The sequence below is a fragment of the Rhinoraja longicauda genome, chromosome 25 (assembly GCF_053455715.1).
Source record: "Rhinoraja longicauda isolate Sanriku21f chromosome 25, sRhiLon1.1, whole genome shotgun sequence".
In the NCBI taxonomy this organism is placed as follows: Eukaryota; Metazoa; Chordata; class Chondrichthyes; order Rajiformes; family Arhynchobatidae; genus Rhinoraja; species Rhinoraja longicauda.
The window spans coordinates 18,106,787-18,128,283 of NC_135977.1; the positions used below are offsets into that span (position 1 = coordinate 18,106,787).

Consider the following 21,497-nt stretch of genomic DNA (forward strand, 5'->3'; position numbering starts at 1 on the left):
GCTCTAAAGAAAACAAAAAAAGCATCTTACTGTACCATTGCTGATCAACAGTCGCCAATGGGTTCATGGGAAAGATTCTTTGCTCATCTTTTTGTCAGTGTCATTTCATTCTCTTTGGCACCTTTGGTCAACGTTCGACCTTCATTCAGGGTGGGTGGGAGGGGGAGGGAGGGGGAGGGGGGGGGGACTAAGGGGAAGACACATTCAGGTACATATATTAGAAGTTCAGTCATTCAGCTTTCACTCTCGCTTGGACCGCCGCTGTTCACAGCTCCTCGGGTTGACGCTGAGGGGGTGGGTGGGGTGTAAGCCCCGCTTTGACACCGTCGGCCGGTTACGACTCCCTGACGGCCAGTTCTGGGGGGGGACGGGGCGGGAGACTTGACGTGGGGCTCCAGCGTGTTGGAGTCCTTGCCCCGTTTCCTGGGGGGCTTTTGAATGGGCGTCCGTCTGGGCGTCTGCTCGCCCGCCCTCTCCTGCTGGGGACGGCCGGAGCAGTTGACGCCGAGCCTCTCGGGGAAGCTGCAGCGGTCCAGGGCAGACAGGCTGGCACTGCCACCCACTGCCGGCTGCTGCCGCCCATCCGCCGGCGGGCTGAGCATCTTCTGGAGGTTGCTGGTGGTGGGGATGACCGCCCGCGGGCTGTTGGCACCGAAGGAGCGCTTGGCTTTCTGCGGTGGCGTGGGCTTCTCCCGCTGCTGGTGTTGTTGCTGGTGCTGGTGTTGTTGCTGCTGGTGTTGTTGCTGCTGGGGCTGCTGGTGGTGTTGGTGCTGCTGGTGCTGCTGGTGCTGCTGGTGGTGTTGGTGCTGCTGGGTCGGGCTCAGCCCGTTCTGCCTGGCGTTGCTGCTGCTGCTGCTGCTGATGATGATGCTGCTGCCCTCCACCTTGTTCAGGCTCTGGGTCTTCACCTTGAGCTGAGCCGCCAACATGGTGACCGCCTCTGGGGACAGGTGTGGGTGAACCACCTCCGGCCGCCCCTTGGCCCGCGGACACTCTCTCCCCTCGCCGGGCTTCTTGTCGCCGGGGAGAGGGGGCGGAGGGGGTCCTCCTCTCCGGGACGGGCTCTGCACGCCGCCGTTGAGGCTGGGAAGCTGCTGCTGCTGCTGCTGTGGGCTGCCCCTGCTCCTCTGCTGGACCTTGCTGCTGCTGCTGCTGCCGCTGCCGCTGTTGCCAGGCTCCTGCTCCCCGGGGGGCCGGTCCTTGCCTCTCAGCCTCACCTCCGCCGTCTCCCTCCTCTTGTCCTCCGGACGGCCGCACTCGCTCGGGTTCCCCCTCCTGCCTTCGGGCTGCACCTCGGCCCCCTTGTCCAGGGACGGGGACCGCGGGCTGAACTTGCCGTGGATCCACGACAGCTTGGGCTTGGTGGCGGGGTCGGGCGGGGGAGGCTTGGTGCGCTCGGGGGACGGCTGCTTGCCGCTGCCGCTGCCGCCGCCGGTGGTGTTGGTGTTGGTGCTGATGTCGCTGTCCTTGGACTGCTTGGACAGCCGGGCCACCTTGGCGTACACCGCGCCGCTGGTGGAACCGGCGCTGGAGCCGTCGCTGGACGCCTCGCTGTCCGACAGCTTCAGCAGCAGCATGTCGCCGGGGTCACCCTTCAAACACGTGTACTCCCCGGCGTCGTCCTCGCCGATCGCCCTCTCCATGGCCGTCACCTTCTCACGCACGCCCATCTCCACCATGCTCTCTGAAACAGGGGGGCAAAGCTTCATGTCAATAGACAATAGACACTAGACAATAGACAATAGACAATAGACACTAGACAATAGACACTAGACAATAGACACTAGACAATAGACAATAGACACTAGACAATAGACACTAGACAATAGACAATAGACACTAGACAATAGACACTAGACAATAGACAATAGACACTAGACACTAGACAACAGACACTAGACACTAGACACTAGACAATAGACACTAGACAATAGACACTAGACAATAGACACTAGACACTAGACAATAGACACTAGACACTAGACACTAGACAATAGACACTAGACAATAGACACTAGACAATAGACACTAGACAATAGACACTAGACACTAGACAATAGACACTAGACACTAGACAATAGACACTAGACAATAGACACTAGACAATAGACACTAGACACTAGACAATAGACACTAGACACTAGACACTAGACAATAGACACTAGACAATAGACAATAGACACTAGACAATAGACACTAGACAATAGACAATAGACACTAGACAATAGACAATAGACACTAGACACTAGACAATAGATAATAGACACTAGATAATAGACACTAGACACTAGACAATAGACAATAGACACTAGACACTAGACACTAGACAATAGACACTAGACACTAGACAATAGACACTAGACAATAGACACTAGACACTAGACAATAGACACTAGACAATAGACACTAGACAATAGACACTAGACAATAGACACTAGACACTAGACAATAGATAATATACACTAGATAATAGACACTAGACACTAGACAATAGACACTAGACAATAGACACTAGACAATAGATAATAGACACTAGACACTAGACACTAGACAATAGATAATAGACACTAGATAATAGACACTAGACAATAGACACTAGACACTAGACAATAGACACTAGACAATAGACAATAGACACTAGACAATAGACAATAGACACTAGACAATAGATAATAGACACTAGACAATAGACACTAGACAATAGACAATAGACACTAGACAATAGACACTAGACAATAGACACTAGACAATAGACAATAGACACTAGACAATAGATAATAGACACTAGACACTAGACAATAGACAATAGACACTAGACAATAGACAATAGACACTAGACAATAGATAATAGACAATAGACAATAGACAATAGGTGCAGGAGTAGGCCATTCGGCCCTTCGAGCCAGCACCGCCATTCAATGTGATCATGGCTGATCATTCTCAATCAGTACCTCGTCCCTGCCTCCTCCCTATACCCCCTGACTGATGCACTAGGACACCCAGAACTCGTTGTACGTCCCCCTTTCCTAACGTGACACCATTCAGATAATAATCTGCCTTCCTACTCTTACCACCAAAGTGGATAACCTCAGAGTGGCCACACCGAGAATCACCCACGTCTTCACACGATCACAACATGGGGAGACAGGGAATGGGTGATGTTTCGGGTCAGACTGAAGAAGGGTCTCGACCCGAAACGTCACCCAATTCCCTCTCTCCTAGATGCTGCCTGACCCGCTGAGTTACTCCAGCATTTTGAAAACACCTTCGATTTGTACCGGCATCTGCAGTTATTTTCCTACACTATATGGGGAGAAGTTGGGCACAGGTTATTGATTGTGGATGATCAGCCATGAACACATTGAATGGCGGTGCTGGCTCGAAGGGCCGAATGCCCCCCTCCTGCACCTATTTTCTACGCTTCTATCATTAGTCATAGGAGCAGAATTAGGCCATTGTCCCCTTTGAATGCGTGGGAAGGAACTGCAGTTCCTGGTTTAAATCATAGGTCGACACAAAATGCTGTAGTAACTCAGCGGGACAGGAAGCATCTCTCGAGAGAAGGAATGGGTTTTCTTCCTTCTCTCCAGAGATGCTGCCTGTCCCGCTGAGTTACTCCAGCATTTTGCATCTACCTTCGGCCTATCGAATGTCTACTCCGCCATTCAACCATGGCTGGTCTATCTCTGCCTCTCAACCCCAGTCTCCCATCTACTCCCCATCGCCCCTGCACGGTGGTGCAGGGGTGGAGTTAGATGCTGCCTTACGGCGCCAGAGACCCTGGTTCGATCCTGACTACAGGTGCTGTCTGTACGGAGTTTGTACGTTCTCTCCGTGACCGTATGGGTTTTCTCCGGGTGCTCCGGTTTCCTCCCATGCTCCAAAGACCTACAGGTTTGTAGGTTAATTGGCTTCAGTTAAGAAAAAAACATTGTCCAAATGCCTTTTAAATGCTGATATTTTATCTGCCTCTAGCAGCTCATTCCATATAAAAAAACAAAGTGCTGGAGAAACTCAGTGGGTCAGGCAGCATCTGTGGAGGGAATGAACAGGCGATGTTTCAGGTCAGGACCCTTCTACTGTGATGGACAAGGGGGGGTGAAAGCTGGAAAGAGCGGTGGGGCTGGGACAAAGCCTGCCGAGTGATAGGTGGATACAGGTGAGGGGGAGTTAATCGGCAGATGGGTGGAGTAGGTGACAAAGGCTGGAAGTGAAAAGGAGACAAAAGAGAAGTAGAGTATTGAAATGTAAACCCAGTGGGACGGGGAAAGAGGAGGTAAATATGTCTCCCTGTTCTCTGTGCTGAGTAATAAAGATTCTCCTTCATTCAGCAGTCGACCACAGCTATTTAATTTAAGCGCATAAACGGTTAGCCAAGGAGAAAGGCACCTTTAATCGGGTTGTGTAGTCACATACATGCATACACACACACAAACACACACACAGATACTCACTTTCACACACACTCAGACGTACATACATATGCATGCACACATGCACACTCACATATACAACGGTCATTCACTCACACTTGCACATATACTCACACACTCACACACAAGCAAGTCAACGCTGTGGTAAAAGCCAGCTTCTTCCAACTTCGTACCATAGCTAAAATCAAACCTTTCCTCCAATTCGACGACACTGAAAAAATCATTCACGCTTTCATTTCCTCCCGCCTAGACTACTGCAACTCCCTATACACTGGGATCAGCCAATCATCCCTGTCCCGCCTGCAACTGGTCCAAAATGCCGCAGCGAGACTCCTGACGGGTACCCGTAAAAGGGACCACATCACCCCGATTCTGGTCTCTCTCCACTGGCTCCCTGTACGGTACAGAATCAACTTCAAGCTCCTCCTATTCACATATAAAGCCCTAAATGGACATTCCCTCCCCTACATCAAAAATCTTCTAACCCACCTCTCTAACTCCAGGTCCCTCAGGTCGGCCGACTTGGGGCTACTCACTATCCCGCGGTCTAGGCTTAAGCTCAGGGGTGACCGCGCTTTTGTGGTTGCAGCTCCTAGACTGTGGAACAGCATCCCTCTCCCCATCAGAACTGCCCGCTCCATCGACTCCTTTAAGTCCAGGCTCAAAACCTATTTCTACTCCCTAGCGTTTGAGGCCCATTGAGGAGGCGCTGTGAACTGTTTTGTATGTGCTGTTATGTTTGCGTGCTACTGTACGTTTCATTTTTTCCTTAGTACCTAAACAGATGTACAGCACTTTGGTCAACGTGGGTTGTTTTTAAATGTGCTATACAAATAAAATTGACTTGACTTGACACTCATGCATACACACACACTCCCACTTACTCACACACACACTCAAACACACACAGTCCCATTCACACATACACTCAAACACACACACACTCCCACTTACACTCACACACACAATGTCACATTCACACACAAACACACACTTACATGCACACCGTTGTACTCACCCTCGTGAGGCACACAGTACACGGGGCCATCGTCTGCTGTGTCGAATGAAGAGAAGGAGCCGTGGGAGGACCAAGAGGGGGAAGGCTGATCCATCATGGAGGGCGGCTCAATGAAGCTGCAGTTTAGAGTGTTTTCCATGTCGTGATGAGCCACTGTAAAGACATCACAAGACCAGCAATGAGAATGGCGAACCCGGTCCAACAAAGTGCCTGGAGCCCACATCACCTGCTCACCATTCAATGACGTGACTCTACCAGGGTAGACACAAAATGCCGGAGTAACTCAGCGGGACAGGCAGCATCTCGAGAGAGAAAGAATGGGTGACGTTTCGGGTCGAGACCCTTCTTCAGACTGACTCTACCAGTACTGTCTCAGGCACAGAACCACTCCAGTCCCTCACCTCTCGCTCCCCCACACCCGTCTCCACCTCCATCCTAAGTATTCATTTTGATTTATCCTTGACTGGTCTGTCAGGATGATTACTCCTGAGTTCGTGAGTGTTTAATTGTCAGGTGTACCAACACCAGGATAATAATGCAATTCTGACTTACAGCAGCATAACAGGCTCGTAAATGCAATACACATAGATCATATATAACAATCAAAAAGTCAATGAGTTAATAATCACAAAATTAGTCCAAAATAGAACCCTAAGTCTTTAGCCCAACCAAAGACAGTCCTCAGCTAAGAGTAGTGTAGTGTAGTTTTCAAGAGGAATAGTAGGAATAGGAATAGTTCCTTTATTGTCATTGTAACATGAGCCATGTACAACGAAATTGTAAAATGTCAGCCAGCCTGATGATTGTTGGGATGAAGTTGTTCTTGAACCTGGAGTCATGGTTTCCAGGCTCCTGTACCTTCTTCCCAATAGCAGGAGTGATATGAGTGTGTGGCCCGGGTGGTGTGGGTCTCCGATGGTAATGGCTGGCATGTGGAGGCTGCAGTTCCTTATGGATCCCTTCAATAGTGGGGAGGTCAGTACCTGTGTTGGACTGGCCAGTGTCAACCACACTCTTAGACTTCAAAGATACAGCACGCAGATAGGCCCTTCGGTCCACCGAGTCTGCACACGATCACCCCCTTACACTAATACTATCCTACACACTACGAACAATTTACAATTTAACTGACGGCAATTAACCTACAGACCTGAATGTCTGCAGCATGGGAGGAAACCGGAGCATCCGGAGGAAACCCAAGCCATCACAGGGAGAGCGTACAAACTCCGCACAGGCTGCACCCGTAGTCAGGATTGAACCCGGCTCTCTTGCGCTGTAAGGCAGCAACTCTACCGCTGCACCACCGTGCCGCCCAACCTGTAGCCTCCTTTGTCCCTGGGCACTCGCATTGCAGAACCAGGCCGTGATGAAACCAGACACAAACTGCCTTCAACGCCATGTTTACTGAACTCTCCTTCACGTAAAACAGCCGAAAACTCTGTCTCTGTGGCACAGCTTCCTGCTTAGAAAGAAATCCCCCCTCTTTCCCCCCCCAACCTTGTCCCTATGTTGCCTCAAGCACTCTCTGCCATCTTCATGCTGAGAAACTGAAAGGCGTTTTGCATTGTGAAGTCGGGGGGATGCTAACTGAGCCGTTTACTAACACGGATGTGACACCATGGCGATGCGTCAGGAACATGTGAAGAATTCTCAGCCTCTGGCGTTTGTGTGGCGCCCAGCTCTGATGTGGGTTCTTTCATTAGCTGCTGCACTAGCTGCCGGTGATTATGGTGGATCTGCTAATCATTGCTTCCCCATCTACCTCCCTATAACATACAGGACTAGGGATGCAGGGGAAAAAAATAATGTTTCAGGCAAGCTGCCAGGAAGCCAAGACAAAATCCAACCTTGTTTCTCCGTGAGCAGAGAGATTAACAGGTGCTTTGGAGCTGCTAACAGGACATTGAACATGGACAATTACATACATAAAGTGCTGGAGTAACTCAGAGGGTCAGGCTGCGTCTTTGGAGGACATGGATAGGAGATGTTTTGGGTTGAGAGCCTTCAGAAGAAGAAAGGTCCCGACCGGAAATGCCACCTATCCTGGTTCTCCAGAGATGCTCCCTGACCCGCTGAGTTACTCCAGCACTTTGGGGTTTCTTTTTAAACCAGCATCTTCGGTTCCTTGTTTCTTCATGGAAAATTATAGCACACTAACAGCCCATAATGTCAGACTAAAACCAAAAGGTGAATTTCAAAGTTCAGTGTTGAATGCAACCCACAAGTACCAATGAACATAGAATAGGACATAGGACAGGGACAGGGACACAAGGTCCATGTTGAACATGATGTGAAGATAAACTAATCTAAAATGTGCCTATCTAAAAGCATCTTAAACGCCACTATCGTATCTGCCGCCACCCATGGCAGCACGTTCCAGGCATTCACCACCCTCTGCATAAAGAAATCTTGCCCTGCACGTCTTTAAACTTTGACCCTCTCACCTTAAGACTACGCCTTCCAGCTTTGACATTTACACCTTGGGGGAAAAAGGTTCAGTTTAGTTTAGTTCAGAGATACCTACGTGGAACCTGCCCCTTCAGCCCACCGAGTCCACACCTACCAGCCATCCCAGCACACTAACACTATCCTGCACACACTAGGGACAAATTAAATTTATACCAAGCCAATTAACCTACAAACCTGTATGATTTTTTTTTTTTAGATTTAGAGATACAGCGCGGAAACAGGCCATTCGGCCCACCGAGTCCGCGCCGCCCAGCGATCCCCGCACATTAACACTATCCTACACACACTAGGGACAATTTTTACATTTACCCAGTCAATTAACCTACATACCTGTACGTCTTTGGAGTGTGGGAGGAAACCGAAGATCTCGGAGAAAAACCCACGCAGGTCACGGTGAGAACGTACAAACTCCGTACAGACGGCGCCCGTAGTCAGGATCGAACCTGAGTCTCAGGCGCTGCATTCGCTGTAAGGCAGCAACTCTACCGCTGCGCCACCGTGCCGCACCTTTGGAGTGTGAGACGAAACCAAAGATCTCGGAGAAAATCCACGCAGGTCACGGGGCGAAAGTACAAACTCCGTTCAGACAGCATCCGTAGTCGGGATCGAACCTGGGTCTCTGGCGCTGTAAGGCAGTAGCTCTACCGCTACGCCACCATGCCACCCCTATGTTCTGAATGTCTACCCTACCTATGCCTCTCATAACTTGACACAGTTCTACCAGGTAGCCCCTCAAATTCCAGCATTCTAGAGAAAGCAATCCACATTTGTCCAATCTCTCCTTGTAGCTAATTCCCTCGAATCCAGGAAGAAACGATGGACCAGACACAGCAATAAAGTCATCACTCAGTTCAAGTGAGCACAATGATTGGTATCTTGTTTGCTGATGACCATTTACTGGGTTAATTATGTTTACTTTAGTTTATTTAGTTTCGTTTATTGTTGTCGCCTGTACCGAGGTACAGCGAAAACCATTTTGTTGCACGCTATCCCGTCAACAAAAAGACAACACAAAGATTACAATCAAGCCTTCGAGCCAGCTGCAGGGTGACTTGGACAGGTTGTGTGAGTGGGCGGATACATGGCAGATGCAGTTTAATGTAGATAAGTGTGAGGTTATTCACTTTGGAAGTAAGAATAGAAAGGCAGATTATTATCTGAATGGTGTCAAGTTAGGAAGAGGGGATGTTCAACGAGATCTGGGTGTCCTAGTGCATGAAAGGAAGCATGCAGGTACAGCAGGCAGTGAAGAAAGCCAATGGAATGTTGGCCTTCATAACAAGAGGAGTTGAGTATAGGAGCAAAGAGGTCCTTCTACAGTTGTACCGGGCCCTGGTGAGACCGCACCTGGAGTACTGTGTGCAGTTTTGGTCTCCAAATTTGAGGAAGGATATTCTTGCTATTGAGGGCGTGCAGCGTAGGTTCACTAGGTTAATTCCCGGAATGGCGGGACTGTCGTATGTTGAAAGGCTGGAGCAATTAGGCTTGTATACACTGGAATTTAGAAGGATGAGGGGGGATCTTATTGAAACATATAAGATAATTAGGGGATTGGACACATTAGAGGCAGGAAACATGTTCCCAATGTTGGGGGAGTCCAGAACAAGGGGCCACAGTTTAAGAATAAGAGGTAGGCCATTTAGAACGGAGATGAGGAAGAACTTTTTCAGTCAGAGAGTGGTGAAGGTGTGGAATTCTCTGCCTCAGAAGGCAGTGGAGGCCAGTTCGTTGGATGCTTTCAAGAGAGAGCTGGATAGAGCTCTTAAGGATAGCGGAGTGAGGGGGTATGGGGAGAAGGCAGGAACGGGATACTGATTGAGAGTGATCAGCCATGATCGCATTGAATGGCGGTGCTGGCTCGAAGGGCTGAATGGCCTACTCCTGCACCTATTGTCTATTGTCTATTGTCTATTGTCTAAGCCTTCCACAGTGCACAGATCCAGGAAAAAGGGAATAATGTTTAGTGGAAGATAAAGTCCAGTAAAGTCTGATTAAAGACAGTTCAAAGTTCTCCAATGAGGTAGATGGGAGGTCAGAACCACAGTCTTGCTACAGAGTTGTTGTCGAGAATCCACTGCCAAGAGGGATGATAGAAATATAATTTTTCATGGCTTTTAGAAAGGGAATTGGATAAGCAGTCAAGAAAGATTATTTTACATGATTATGGGGAGAAAGCAAGGGAATGGGATGGATGGAACTGCCTAACTAGAAACTGATACTAGCTTGAAGGGCTGAATGGCCTTGAATTGTGCTATAACAATCCAATGCTTCAATATTTGTATACACGCCCAGAAGATTGAGGAGATTGTCACAGAATACCCTATCGAGGCTCTAAAGGTATGCAGTGGAGAGACAGTCTGACTGGTTGCATCAGTGCCTGGTGCGGCACTCGAAAGCTCAGGAATGAAGGAGATGACACAGAGTGGTGGACACTGCCCGGTCCATCATAGGTACTGACCTCCCCTCCGTGGAAGGGATCTAGAAGAGGTGCTGCCTCAACAATCCAGCCAACATCATCAGAGACCCACACCACACTGGTCTCACTGCTGCCATCAGGAAGAAGGTACAGGATCCTGAAAACCATGACCACCAGGTTCAGGAACAGCTTCTTCCCAACAACCATCAGGCTCTTTAGTTTTAGTTTTTTTAGTTTTTGAAGTACAGCACGGAAACAGGCCCTTCGGCCCACCGAGTCCGCACTGACTAGTGATCCCCGCACATTAACACTACCTTACACACACTAGGGACGATTCGTTACACATACACCAAGCCAATTAACTGACAGACCTGTACGTCTTTGGAGTGTGGGAGGAAACCAAAGACCACAGAGAAAACCCTACGCTGGTCAGAGGGGACAACGAACAAACCCCGTACAGACAGCACCTGTAGTCGGGATCGAACCCGGGTCTCCGGTGCTGCAAGCGCTGTAAGGCAGCAACTGTACCGCTGCGCCACCGCGGCCACCCTAAAATCTTGAACGCTGCACAACACTAACCACTACCTCAGCAACTATGACCTTCTATGGACAGTGTCTCTGGTTGCACCACGGACTTCAGTAACCGAATATTACTGTTATTAATTTATTGTATTATTGGTTATTATATATTTATCTGTGTGCTATTGCATTTAATGGGCCTGTAATTCGCATGTTTCGTTGTTTCGGTGTCGGCACATATAACAATTAACAACTCTTGACTCTTAAAAATAGACCAATTGAATTGTTGATCACCAGTAATTGTTGATGGAACTGTGACAAATAACACACCGTTGTGTTTTGCTTTCTGTGAGCTTCATGGAATGCAGCCCAGCTTATTTTAACACACAATCCGCACATCACTCGCTGGCTCCAGTTTCTCCGGGATACAATTGCAAACACATTGTGGTTCTGCTTTCTATCCACAGAAATAAATATTTCAATTGATACTGTCTCCAACCTCATTTATAAAACGTGAAAGAAATCTCAGTGCTTCTTGTTCTCAGTTGTGCCTGGCCAATCTGCAACTGTCAGAGTAATAAGCTGTCACATAAAATGATTAATAGGAAAATAAAAGCATCTATTAAATGTTTCAAAAGCCCCAAAACATCAGGTCCTACATCGGCAAGAATCTCCTCCTGATTATCCCTGACAGTCCTCCCTCAGATGATCAATCAATGCTTCTCCACATTTAATCACACTTGGAAGTAGCATTGAAAGTAGGAAGACTATACAATGTTCCTGAGAGGTGCAAGAGAGGCTAAAATCTGGAGCAAAAAACAAACTGGTGGAGGAGACGAAATGTCTAGGAAGGAACTGCAGATGCTGGTTTACACCAAAGATAGACACAAAAAGCTGGAGTAACTCAGCGAGTCAGGCGGCATCATATCATATCATCATATCATATACATACAGCCGGAAACAGGCCTTTTCGGCCCTCCAAGTCCGTGCCGCCCAGCGATCCCCGTACATTAACACTATCCTACACCCACTAGGGACAATTTTTACATTTACCCAGCCAATTAACCTACATACCTGTACGTCTTTGGAGTGTGGGAGGAAACCGAAGATCTCGGAGAAAACTCACGCAGGTCACGGGGAGAACGTACAAACTCCTTACAGTGCAGCACCCGTAGTCAGGATCGAACCTGAGTCTCCGGCGCTGCATTCGCTGTAAAGCAGCAACTCTACCGCTGCGCTACCGTGCCGCCCTTCTCTGGAGAAAAGGAATAGGTGACGTTTCGGGTCGAAGCCCTCCTTCAGACTGAGAGCCGGGGAGAGGGAAACTAGAGGTATGAAAAGTAACAGAACAAATCAGAACAAATCAGGAAAGGTGGAGCCCACAATGGTCCATTGTTGGCTGTGGAAGAGGTGATAATGAAAGGATACCAGCAATGAAACTAGCAGGGCGACGAGAATGGGGGAGGGATGGAGAGGGAGAGGGAAATGCTGGAGGAACTAGTTGGGTCAAAGAGCATCTGTTGGAGGGGGAAAGGAATTCTTGATGATTCGGGTCAAGACTGCACTGGGACAAAAGATAGACACAAAGTGCTGCAGTAACTCAGCGGCTCAGGAAGCATCTCTGGAGAACATGGATAAGTGACGTTTCAGGTCGGAGCCCCTCTTCAGACTTTCAATATTGGGATGTCCTGTTGAAGGGTCTCAACTTGAAGTTTCGATCGTTTCTTTCTCCGTTCACGGATACTTGATTAGTACAGGTGTCAGTGGTTATGGGGAGATGGCAGGAGAATGGGGTTAGGAGGGAGAGATAGATCAGTCATGATTGAATGGCGGAATGGACCTGATGGGCAGAGTGGCCTAATTCTACTCCTATTCCTTACGACATTATGCTGCTTGACCCCGTTCCCTCCACCACCACTCCCCCTCCCACCTTCCACCTCCCCCTTCCCCTCCCCCCACTCCATCCTCCTCAACCCCCCTTATCCTCCATCTTCCCTCCCTCCCCCCTCCCTCCACCTTCCTCCCTCCCTCCCTAAGAGATAGATTTAAACATTAAAATGTGAATAACTTAAAAAATATAACACAGATTTCAATGAAACTTCTTCCATTAGCACCAAAGGGACGACGGTGAGCAAGGTGGGCCTAATATTGTCGCGCTATCGTGTACCATTTTGGCTGTAGTCCAGGAACAAACAAACAAACAAACGAGAGTTTTAGCATATAGATACCATGACTTGACATCTACTTCAATTTTTCCCAAGGGTGAGTTTGATTTGCATAACTTGCAGCTTTGTATATTTAAACAAAACTGCAAGAATGTTTACTTTCCATTTGGTTCCTGGGAGAGTTTAGATTTTAAATATTTAACACAGCAGTTTCCAATAAAATAACCCTGGGTTAAGGAACTGAAAACAGGCTGCTTTAAAATTGGAACCAATGGAAAGTGAACATGATGTAAATCTGATCTCTGGCATGTTCATTAATTGGCCCATTCATGACCTCAATTCAGTGCCGTACATTAGCATGATATTCACGCTGGAGTAAACTCGAACACAAAAACAATTTGTACGTATTATGTCCACCAAAACCAGTGGCATGTTCAAATTACCGAGCATGATCAAAAAATAGAGACATGAGGGCAGATAGAGTCACACAGGCCCCACTCATCCATGCCATCCAAGATTGCCCCATCTAAGCTGGTCCCATTTGCCCGCATGTGGCCCGTGTCCCACTAAACCTTAGTAGACACAAAATGCTGGACTAACTCGACAGGGCAGGGAGCATCTCTCTCTCTCTCTCTCTCTCTCTTTTGAGAAAATGGATAGGTGACGTTTCAGGTCTGAAGAAGGATCTTGACCTGAAACGCACCTATCCATTTTCTCCAGGCGGCATGGCAGTGCAGTGGTAGAGTTGTTTCCTCACAGCGCCAGAGACCCTGGTTTGATCTTGACTACGGGTGCTGTCTGTACGGAGTTTGTACATTCTCCCTGTGACCACGTGAGTTTCCTCCGGGTGCTCCGGTTTCCTCCCACGCTCCAAAGGCGTCCAACTTTGTAGGTTAATTTGTTTTGATAATATTATAAATTGTTGCTAGCGTGTAAGAGAGTGTTAGCTTGATAGTCCAGGGTGATCCCTGGTCACTGATGACTCGGTGGGCCAGAGGGCCTGCTTCCACACTATATCTCTAAAGTCACAAGTCTAATGTAAAGTTCAGACCTGCGTGACCAGCTGAGTTACTCCAGCATTTTCTGTCTCTCCTTCTAAACCTTTCTTGTCCACGTACTTATTGAAATGTCTTTTAAACATTGTTATTGCACTCACTTCAACCACCTCCTCCGGCAGCTCATTCCACAGATCCACCAGCGCTCCTGAATGAAATGTACATTTGTGTAAACTAAACGTCATTGTGTTTGCAAACAAAACACTCACCTACAACCTTGGGGAATTTCTGCCGTTTAATGGGGATTCTCGGCAGCTTGGTGCTGATCTGACTAATGGTGCCACGTAGACGCCTCCTTGCCTGCTTGCCTCTGACAGTGATGTCCTGGTTGGTACTGGAATGGGGTAAAGCACAGTGTTAGTTAATGACTCACCCACTCTGCGAATCTCTTAAAGCTCCATCTCCGGTGTTCCAGTGCACTGTGCACTGTCCAGCCGCTAATACTGCCCATAGAGTCATAGAGTGTGGAAACAGGCCCTTCCCACCCAACATACCCGCCCCGACCACGGAAACGAATCTTCTCGGCAGCACTTCCAAAAGTCACCCATCTCGTCATCGAGTCATACTGCATTGTAATAGACTCTTTGGCCCAACATGCCCACGCTGACCAACATGCCCCATCTACACTTGTCCCACCTGCCTGCGTTTGGCCCATATCTCAATCATCCGATCCTATCCATGTACCTGTGTAAATGTTTCCAAACCATTGCAATAGTGTCATTAATAACATCCATAGGTCTGTGCCCAGAGATTTATTCTGCTACTGGCTGGTACTGCAAACGTCGCCGAAGAATAGTTTAAAATTTTTAGGTTTACTTTTTAATTTTAGTTTTAGGTCTTTTCTCCTGCTGCACCTAAACCTAGATTTCATCCGTTTCAGGACATGTGACACCAAAACACTCTTGACTCTCCTGACTCTTGAACCTAGACAGATACAATAGACAACAGACAATAGACAATAGGTGCAGCAGTAGGCCCTTCGAGCCAGCACCACCATTCAATGTGGTCATGGCTGATCATTCTCAATCAGTACCCCGTTCCTGCCTTCTCCCCATTCCCCCTGATTTCGCTATCCTTAAGAGCTCTATCTAGCTCTCTCTTGAAAGCATTCAGAGAACTAGCCTCCACTGCCTTCTGAGGCAGAGAATTCCACAGATTTACAACTCTCTGACTGAAAAAGTTTTTCCTCATCTCTGTTCTAAATGGCCTACCCCTTATTCTTAAATTGTGGCCCCTGGTTCTGGACTCCCCCAACATTGGGAACAGGTTTCCTGCCTCTAACGTGTCCAACCCCTTAATAATCTTATATGTTTCAATAAGATCCCCTCTCATCCTAAATTCCAGTGTATATAAGCCTAGTCGCTCCAGTCTTTCAACATAAGACAGTCCCGCCATTCCGGGAATTAACCTAGTCGACCTACGCTGCACGCCCTCAATAGCAAGAATATCCTTCCTCAAATATGGAGACCAAAACTGCACGCAGTACTCCAGGTGTGGTCTCACCAGGGCCCTGTACAACTGTAGAAGGACCTCTTTGCTCCTATGCTCAACTCCTCTTGTTGTGAAGGCCAACATTCCATTGGCTTTCTTCACTACCTGCTGTACCTACATGCTTCCTTTCAGTGACTGATCAACTAGGAACTATAACACCCAATGGAGTTCTCCATTATTAATTCCCCACTCTCTTTGGTAACAGTAACCCCTTTTTTAATCTTTTCTATATGAAATATATATATGTATGTATTCACACAGTAGTACACACACAAACATACAGTACATATATATATAGAAATATATATATAGAAATATGCATGCTTCCTTTCAGTGACTGATGCATTAGGACACCCAGATCTCGTTGTACGTCCCCTTTTCCTAACTTGACTCCATTCAGATAATAATCTGCCTTCCTATTCTTACCACCAAAGTGGATAACCTCACACTTATCCACATTAAACTGCATCTGCCATGCATCCGCCCACTCACACAGCCTGTCCAAGTCACCCTGCAACCTCATAGCATCTTCCTCACAGTTCACACTGCCCCCCAGCTTTGTGTCATCTGCAAATTTGCCAATGTTACTTTTAATCCCTTCATCCAAATCATTAATGTATATTGTAAATAGCTGCGGTCCCAGCACCGAGCCTTGCGGTACCCCACTAGTCACTGCCTGCCATTCTGAAAGGGACCCATTTATCCCCACTCTTTGCTTTTTTGTATGACAACCAATTTTCTATCCATGTCAATACCCTACCCCCAATACCATATGCTGTAATTTTGCACACTAATCTCCTATGTGGGAACTTGTCGAAGGCTTTCTGAAAGTCAAGGTACATTACATCCACCGGCTCTCCCCTGTCCATTTTCCTAGTTACATCCTCAAAAAATTCCAGATTAGTCAAGCACGAATTCCCCTTCGTAAATCCATGCTGACTCGGAACGATCCTGTTACTGCTATCCAAATGCTCCACAATTTTGACTTTTATAATTGACTCCAGCATCTTCCCCACCACTGATGTCAGACTAACTGGTCTATAATTTCCTGTTTTCTCTCTCCCTCCTTTCTTAAAAAGTGGGATAACATTACCTACCCTCCAATCCACAGGAACTGATCCTGAATCTATAGAACATTGGAAAATGATCACCAATGCGTCCATGATTTCTAGAGCCACCTCCTTAAGTACCCTGGGATGCAGACCATCAGGCCCTGGGGATTTATCAGCCTTCAGTCCCATCAGTCTACCCAACACCATTTCCTGCCTAATGTGAATTTCCTTCAGTTCCTCCATCGCCCTAGGATCTCTGACCACTAGAACATCTGGGAGATTGTTTGTATCTTCCTTAGTGAAGACAGATCCAAAGTACCGGTTCAACTCGTCTGCCATTTCCTTGTTCCCCGTAATAAATTCCCCTGCTTCTGTCTTCAAGGGACCCACATTTGCCTTAACTATTTTTTTCCTCCACATACCTAAAGAAGCTTTTACTATCCTCCTTTATATTATTGGCTAGTTTACCCTCGTACCTCATCTTTTCTCCCCATATTGCCTTTTTAGTTATCTTCTGTTGCTCTTTAAGAGTCCCAATCCTCTGGCTTCCCGCTCTTCTTTGCTATGTTATACTTATTCTCTTTTATTTTTATGCTGTCCTTGACTGCCCTTGTCAGCCATGGGTGCCTCTTACTCCCCTTAGAATCTTTCCTCCTCTTTGGGATGAATTGATCCTGCAACTTCTGCATTATTCCCAGGAATACCTGCCATTGCTGTTCCACTGTCTTCCCTGCTAGGGTCTCCTTCCAGTCAAATCTGGCCAGCTCCTGCCTCATGCCTCTGTAATCCCCTTTGCTATACTGTAATACTAACACTTCAGATTTTCCCTTCTCCCTCTCAATTTGAAGATTAAAACTTATCATATTATGATCACTGCCTCCTAATGGCTCTTTTACCTTGAGTTCCCTTACCAAATCAGGTTCATTACTCAACACTAAATCCAGAATTGCCTTCTCCCTGGTAGGCTCCAGTACAAGCTGTTCTAAGAATCCATCTCAGAGGCATTCCGCAAACTCCTTTCCTGGGGTCCAGTACCAACCTGATTTTCCCAGTCTACCTGCATGTTGAAATCTCCCATAACCACCGTAGCATTACATTTTCGACATGCCAATTTTAGCTCTTGATTCAACTTGCACCCTATGTCGAGGCTACTGTTTGGGGGCCTGTAGATAACTCCCATTAGGGTATTTTTACCCTTACAATTTCTCATTTCCATCCATACTGATTCTACATCTCCTGATTCTATGTCACCCCTTGCAAGGGAGTGAATATCATTCCTCACCAACAGAGCAACCCCACCCCCTCTGCCCACCTGTCTGTCTTTTCGATAGGTTGTGTACCCCTGAATATTCAGTTCCCAGCCCTGGTCCTCTTGTAGCCATGTTTCTGTAATAAACAGCATGGAAACAGGCCCTACCACCCACCCACAGATGAGGTACGAGGGTAAACTGACCACCCACCACGTCCATGCTGACCATCCATCATCCATTCACACCAGTTATCCCACTTTCTCATTCACTCCCTGCACACTTCGGGCAATTTACCAAGGGCCAATTAACCTACAAAACCCGCATGTCTTTGGGAACCAGAGCACCCAGAAGAATCCCACTCACCAACAGAAAGCAGCCGAGGTCAGGATCGAACCTTGGTCTCTGGTGCTGTGATGCAGCGGGTCTACCTGCTGCGCCACTGTGCATCAATATACGCTGCACCGTCCATCTGAAGTTCAGCTTCATTAACTTCAGCAGAACCGATTTCAAAGGCTTTTCAGTTCCATCCAGACCCATTAGTCAACAGCCTTTTATCCTCCGTTATATTGCAAATGTTGGGGGAGAAAATTATCTTTGTTCATTTCTTTTTGCTGTCAAAATGGACGGACGACTTCCCCACATTATTCTCGTCCACACATCCAATTTATCTTGATTTCTTTACAGCTTCCTTGTGAGCCCTCTTCATAGCTCAGTGACAACAGCAAATTTAGCCACCAAATCATTTATTGCTTCATCTAAGACACTTGTAAAACTTGCAAAGAGTGTTGGCCTCAGCACCATCCATGTGTTATGTGGTCTTGCTAACCACATGAGTCCCATTTAATGCTCACTGTTTGTTAACCAGCCAACCTTCTATACATGCCAGACACAAGTCTGAAGAAGAGTACAGTCACACAAAGTTGGCTATCCATGTTCTCCAGAGATGCTGCCTGACCCATTGAGTTACTCCTGCACTTTGTGTAGTTTTTTCTGTGCTTGCTACTCTTAACCCTGACTCTGTGAGCCTTTACTTTCACCAATAGTCCCTGATATGGCACCTTATCCCATGGCTTACAGAGATCGCAGGAGAGTACATCTACCCATTCCCCTTCAAAACACAAAGTGTTGGATGAACTCAGCGGGTCAGGCAACATTTGTGGAGGGAATGGGCAGGCTACACCTCGGGGGGGCAGTTGGAACAGTGTGAAGCCGGTTTATCGGTCAATATTCACTGCTCCCCAAATATACACATCCATAGGCCTGGATAGAGTGGATGTGGAGAGGGTGTTTCCACTAGTGGCAGAGTCTAAGACTAGGTGATATAGCCTCAGAATTAAAGGACTTCCTTTAGGAAGGAGATGAGGAGGAATTTCTTTAGTCATAGGGTGGTGAATCTGTGGAATTCTTAGCCGCAGAAGGCTGTGCAGGCCGTCAATGGATATTTTTAAGGCAGAGTTAGATAGATTCTTGATTGGTATGGGTGTCGGAGGTTATGGGGAGAAGGCAGGAAAATGGGTTAGGAGGGAAAGATAGGCTATAATCAAATGGCGGAGTAGACTTGATGGGCCGAATGGCCTAATTCTGTTCCTAGCTCTTATGACTTTATGATACCACTAAAATATAGAAACATAGAAAATAGGTGCAGGAGTAGGACATTCGGCCCCTCGAGCCAATACCACCATTCAATATGATCAGGGCATTTCATGCAGAATCAGTACCCCGTTCCTGCTTTCTCCTCATATCCCTTGATTCTATTAGCCCCAAGAGCTATATCCAACTCTCTCTTGAATATATCCAGTGAATTGGCCTCCACTGCCTTCTCTGGCAGAGAATTCCACAGATTCACAACTCTCTGGGTGAGAAGGTTTTTTCTCATCTCAAACCTAAATGACCTACCCCTTATTCTTAAACTGTGACCCCTGGTTCTGGACTCCCCCAATATTGGGAACATTTTTCCTGCATCTAGCCTGTCCAATCCTTTAATAATTTTACATGTTTCTATAAGATCCCCTCGCATCCTTCTAAATTCCAGTGAATACAAGCCCAGTCGATCCATTCTTTCATCTTATGTCAGTCCCACCATCCCGGGAATTAACCTGGTGAACCTACACTGCACTCCCTCCATGGCAGGAATGCCCTTCCTCAAACTAGGAGACCAAAACTGCACACAATACTCCAGGTGCAGTCTCAACAGAGCCCTGTACAACTGCAATAGGACCTCCTTGCTCCTAAACTCAAATCCTCTCGCTATGTAGGCCAACATGCCATTTACTTTCTTCACTGCCTGCTGTACGTGCACGCTTACTAACTAACAACCTTAGGTTTAGTTTAAGGAATAAATGGTTTAGAGGAGATCTGAGGTATATTTTGTCTGAAGAAGGATCTCGACCCGAAACGTCACCCATTCCTTCTCTCCAGAGCAGCTGCCTGACCCACTGAGTTACTCCAGCTTTTTGTGTCTGTCCTCCCCAGATGCTGCCTGACCCACTGAGTTCCTCCAGCACGTTGTGCTTTGATCTAGATTCCAACATCTGCGGTTTCGTGTGTCACCAGTTCCCCTTTATTCACGGCATGTGTTTCCTCTTCAAAGAACTCTTTTAAATTGATTTTCCTTTCACAAAACCATGGTGAATTTACAAGAACATTTTGGATTTTTACAAGTGCCTCATTTTGTATTTTCTTCAAACATTTTCCGATAAAAGATGCTCAGCTAACTGGCCAACTGTTTTCTGCTTTCTGTTCCCCTGCCCTCTTAAATAAAAAATTCACATCTGCTGTTTTCAAATCTAATAGAAACTTCCCCGAATCTAAATCTGAGAATTTTGGTGACTTTTTTTTAGCGATTCAGCAGGGAAACTGGCTCTTTAACCCACCGAGTCCACACCGACTGCCAACCACAGTTCTATGTTATCCCACTTTCGCATGACCACTTTAACTATCTCAATTGGCCACTTCTTTTAAGACTCGTGGATGTAGACCATCAGGTCTCTGGGACTTGTCAGCCTGAAGGTTCATAAATTGTACAGTACTACTGTCCTGGCCATCGAGTCATACAACACAGAAACAGGCCCTTCAGCCCAGTTAGTCCATGCCGACAAAGACTTCCCAGCTACACTAATCCTACCTGCCCGCGTTTGGTCCATATCCCTTTAAACCATTCCTATCCATGTACTTGTCCAAATGTCTTTTAAACCTTGTTCTTGTACCTGATAGTATTTTTTTTCAAATTCCTCCTTTATCCCGAGTTAATAGACAATAGACAATAGACAATAGGTGCAGGAGTAGGCCATTCGGCCCTTCGAGCCAGCTCCACCATTCACCATGATCATGGCTGATCATGCACAATCAGTACCCCGTTCATGCCTTCTCCCCATATCCCTTGACTCCGCTATCATTAAGAGCTCTATCTAACTCTCTCTTGAAAGCATCCAGAGAATTGGCCTCCACTGCCTTCTGAGGCAGAGAATTCCACAGCTTCACAACTCTGAGTGAAAAAGTTTTTCGTCATCTCCATTCCAAATGGCCTAACCCTTATTCTTAAACTGTGGCCCCTGGTTCGGGACTCCCCCAACATCGGGAACATACTTCCTGCCTCTAGCGTGTCCAATCCCTTAATAATCTTATATGAT

At 47.1% G+C, this 21,497-nt stretch overlaps 1 protein-coding gene across 1 annotated transcript in view; it reads right to left on the bottom strand.

Annotated features, from left to right (window-relative positions):
* Positions 1–202: 202 nt before the first annotated feature.
* scarf2 (scavenger receptor class F, member 2) overlaps positions 203–21,497 on the bottom strand; it is a 74,877-nt gene continuing 53,582 nt past the window's right edge. The window contains 4 exon segments of the mRNA XM_078421883.1: positions 203–364; positions 366–1,684; positions 5,452–5,604; positions 14,285–14,409. Coding sequence (XP_078278009.1) covers positions 335–364; positions 366–1,684; positions 5,452–5,604; positions 14,285–14,409 — 1,627 coding nt within the window. The 3' untranslated portion in view covers positions 203–334.